Consider the following 3,707-nt stretch of genomic DNA (forward strand, 5'->3'; position numbering starts at 1 on the left):
GGCGGGCCACAACGTGTCAGTGGCAGCCAGCGCTTCCCACTGGCACAGCTACCTCGGGGTGATTGTGTCCCGCGAGAGACAGCGGCTGGAGCATTTCCAGCGGGCCGAGGACATCCTGCTGACCCTGCTGGAGGGTGTCCACGCCAGGGAGCCCCGCTTCCTCGTAGACTATGCCAGGAACCTGGAAGCCTTCGAGTTTGCTCTCTGCGCCTCTGAGGATGCTGTCACGGTGGAGGTCCCCCTGCGGATCGATGGCGACGGCCTGCGGGTGCTGACATGCTGGTGCAGAGACACCCCAGCTGGGCACCATCTGGGGCTGGGTACCTGCTGTCTGGAAGTGCCCTCTCCAGGGACCGACTTGGAGGACTGGACCAGCGCTGTGGGTGTGATGGAGCAGGGAGGTGGTGCGGGGTGCCTGGTTCCGGGCAAAGTCCTCCAGCACCTGAAAGAGCTTCTTGTTTCGGCCATCGTGCACTGCCAACGCCGCTTCCTGCTTCAGCCAGGTGCGTACGCTAAGGGGCGGCGGGTGGGGGGGCGCTACCCCAGCCAGGAGCTGCCTCCAGCGCAGTTGGGAAGCCCAGCTCGGCGGTGGTCCCTGCGCAAATGGGCTGGGGCGTAAGTCCCCAGGCGCATGGCCTGCCCAAAGTGTGCACGAGCAAGCGAGTGTCCTGCCATGCGCTGGGACAGGCTTTGCCCTTAGCTAAGGAAGGGGAGATGCAAACTACTCCCTGCCATCCCACGGCAGCAGAGTCATCCTCAGGCATCTTCACCCTTGGCTGATGGCACCCTACTTGGTGGGTGGCAGCTCCATGCAGGGTTCACCCACCCCTGCCGTTAGTCCCTGGGGAGGGTTTGCTCAGGGACTTGGCATGCTTGGCTCACCCTAACAGCGTTCCCCCTGTCTCTCCTGGCCTCTGAGTCCCCCGCTCCCTGGAGGAGGCTGTTTGGAGGGTGAGCTGGAAGCGTGTCAGGGCTGGACCAGGACCTTGGGGCATGGGTCTGACCCTGCACGCACATGGGCCCCAGCTGGGAGCAGCATACCCAGGAAGGACATGGTGGGGAAGGGACCCTGGGAATGCCCATAGGGGTTCCATCAGCTTCTGCATGCATTTCCATCTCCAAAGGTGCTTCTTGAAGTAAATCTCAGCCCTGATGGAAAGGTGATGTGAGAGGACCAGCAGGTCCGAAAGTCTCTTAACCCAGCCCCAGTAAGCCCACCATTCCCTCCTTCCTCCTCAGCCAAGCCAAGCCCTTCATCTTCCTCTACCCCCACAACCTGAGATGTTTCCTGGTTCATTTTTCTTGGACCACGTCGGGTTTTTTGGCACTGTTCAGCTACCCAGCAGCATGGTCCCATTCGGCCGCTCGGGGCTTCATGCTGTGCCCACGCCCGCTGGCCTGGCCCTGAGCCCCACTGGAGTGATGCTCCTTCCCGAAAACCACCCCAGCGGGGTTTGTAGAATGGCTTTTGCCGGGGAACCGCAGCCAAACCGCAGCATTGGAAAGGGATGAGTCGAGCGGGGTGGGACGTGCCCACGGGCATCTGCGGCACGTACCCGGTTCAGCCTGCGGGACCGGCTGTGGTGACCTCCTAACTGCAGCCAAACCCTCCGCATCTAGGTGACCTCAGCGCCGAAAATCTGAAGGAAGATGCTATGGAGCTCTCCCTGCTGATCCGCGGCGGCTGGAAGACCATCCGCTTTGACATTGTCCCCGTGGTGAGGAGGCGGCAGGAGCCGCTCTGGCTCAAAGGGCGGCAGAGCGACAGGGGCTTCCCTGAAGGCAGCCTCCGGAAGGCCACAGAAGAGGCCCATTTCATCCCTGCCTCTCCCCATTGCTGGAGGTGAGGGTTTCAGCTGCATGCATAGCGGGGTGACCCTGCCCCAGGAATCCCACTTGGCCGGCAGCGCTGCTGGGTGTGTGCAAAAAGGGATGGGAAAGTGTAGTCACCCCCTCGTGATGCCCAAACCTGCTGCCCTGTGTTGGGGGAAAAACCTCAGCCAAACTTCAGGCAGCTCAAGGAAGGAGGCGGGGGATGCAGCTGAAGGAGCCCCCTCAAATTTTTGCAGGAGCTGAACCCCAGCCTCATGGAAGGTGGCAGCTCTCAGATCCCTGCTCGGGCTTTGGGAGTGAGCCTGGGCATCTGGCGGCTGCAGGGTGATGAGGTGCCTCCCAGGGTGGGCTGTGGGTGGGAGGGTGGCCAGGGTGACACACGTCTTGCCTGCCAGCACAGCTACCTGGCCCCAAGGAGGGGCCGAGCATCCGGCTGGACCAGCCCAGGCTTATTTCGGGTGCAGTGTGGTCCAGCCGGATGCTTGGCCCCTCCCTGAGGTCCAATCCCGCCTCCCCCCAGGGCAGCCTGCAGCCCTCTCTGCTGCATGTAGGGGAGCACAACCCCACTTTGCCTGCGCTCTTGTCCCTCCCAGGAAGGCAGGAGCTTCTTAGCAGCATTCCCATCACGCTGCAAATCTCTCTGGTCCCTCTTCACCAGAGGCGGGTGTGGGAGGTGGATCCAGGATGCTGCGTGCCTGGGGCCATGTGGGTGGCTGGGGGGGATCCCCACGCACGCTGTGTCACTGCAGGTATCCTCTCTCCAGCTGGGAGGATGCCGGTCTCCATGCTCCCTCTCACCGGACCCCACTTTCCCTTGCCAGATCCTCCACTCACCTCCCCATCCTGAAGCTGCTCCAGGCAGTGGACTCAATGAAGGGACCCCGTCTGGACAGCCTTCGCCTGCTCGACCAGCTCCGCAGCCAGGACTGGGGAGAGGAGGGTGGGAAAGGTGGTCTCACCTTCAACCACCTGAAGGTAGGTAGGTTCTGCTGGTGGGACCGTGGCTCTCTGGGCAGGCAGAGCCAAGGCTTCTCCCCCGCACCCCACCGCGGCCGAGTCGCTGCTGGAAGAAGATCCCAAGCAACAAACCCCAGTGCCTGCAGTGCTTTGGGATGTACCAGCCCATGGCTGTATCCGGAAAGGATGCACACCACCGACCATGGTTAGAGGGGCTTGATCCTTCTTCCTTGCAAACGGCAGGCACTTGTTGGATTGAACCAGCAACCTCCAGCCTGAAACACCCTGAGAGTTAAGAGCTGTGGCTCTGTGCCGATGTGCCAGGCACCCCCTGTCTGTCTGCAGGGGCCATGCTGGGGATTGCATTGCCGTGCTGTGCCTCGGCATGCTGGGAGGTGCCCGTGCAGGGCTGAGGGTGGCGTTTCCTCTGACAAAACCCTCTCTCCACACCCAACCTGTTTTCACCCAACCCAAGCTGGTGACACCGGTTGGGAAAGGGGCCACACTGGGGACAGCACCTGGTGGCCCAATCTAGGTGTGCCCTGCCTTGTGGCGGCTCTCCGGGCCAGGGTGGAGAAGGACACAAAGTCATCCTCTGCCGAGAGAACGGCCTCAGCTCCAAGTAACCCAAATCCTGTGGGTTTTGCTTTATGTTGCCTTCTTTGATATTTTTTTTTTTTTTTTTTTAAAAAAGGGGCACAGTATACATCTGTCCTTCAAAAAAGCATCTTCTGCTCCAGCCCACTGCATGCGTTGCCCATTACGCCATGTCACCAAAAGGCATCGGTGCCAGGCCTTTTGCCAGCGCAGTGCCGAGGAAACTGGTGTGGCAGTTGCTGGGGGTTCGCCTGCCTTGCCAGCGACTGATGAAAACCACAAGCAGGGGGTTTTACTATTGCTTGGTGCCTGAGGGAAGC

At 61.2% G+C, this 3,707-nt stretch overlaps 1 protein-coding gene across 1 annotated transcript in view; it reads left to right on the forward strand.

Moving 5' to 3' along the window:
* Positions 1-20: 20 nt before the first annotated feature.
* The window catches only part of LOC104081265 (chromosome unknown open reading frame, human C2orf54), a gene marked incomplete at its 5' end in the record, with an annotated part of 4,665 nt that continues 978 nt past the window's right edge, over positions 21-3,707 (forward strand). The window contains 3 exons of the mRNA XM_009583935.1: positions 21-503; positions 1,621-1,843; positions 2,655-2,808. Of these exons, the coding sequence (XP_009582230.1) occupies positions 21-503; positions 1,621-1,843; positions 2,655-2,808 (860 nt within the window). The remainder of the gene's footprint in view (positions 504-1,620; positions 1,844-2,654; positions 2,809-3,707) is intronic.

The sequence above is a fragment of the Fulmarus glacialis genome, unplaced genomic scaffold, assembly GCF_000690835.1.
Source record: "Fulmarus glacialis isolate BGI_N327 unplaced genomic scaffold, ASM69083v1 scaffold24880, whole genome shotgun sequence".
Taxonomy (NCBI): domain Eukaryota; kingdom Metazoa; phylum Chordata; class Aves; order Procellariiformes; family Procellariidae; genus Fulmarus; species Fulmarus glacialis.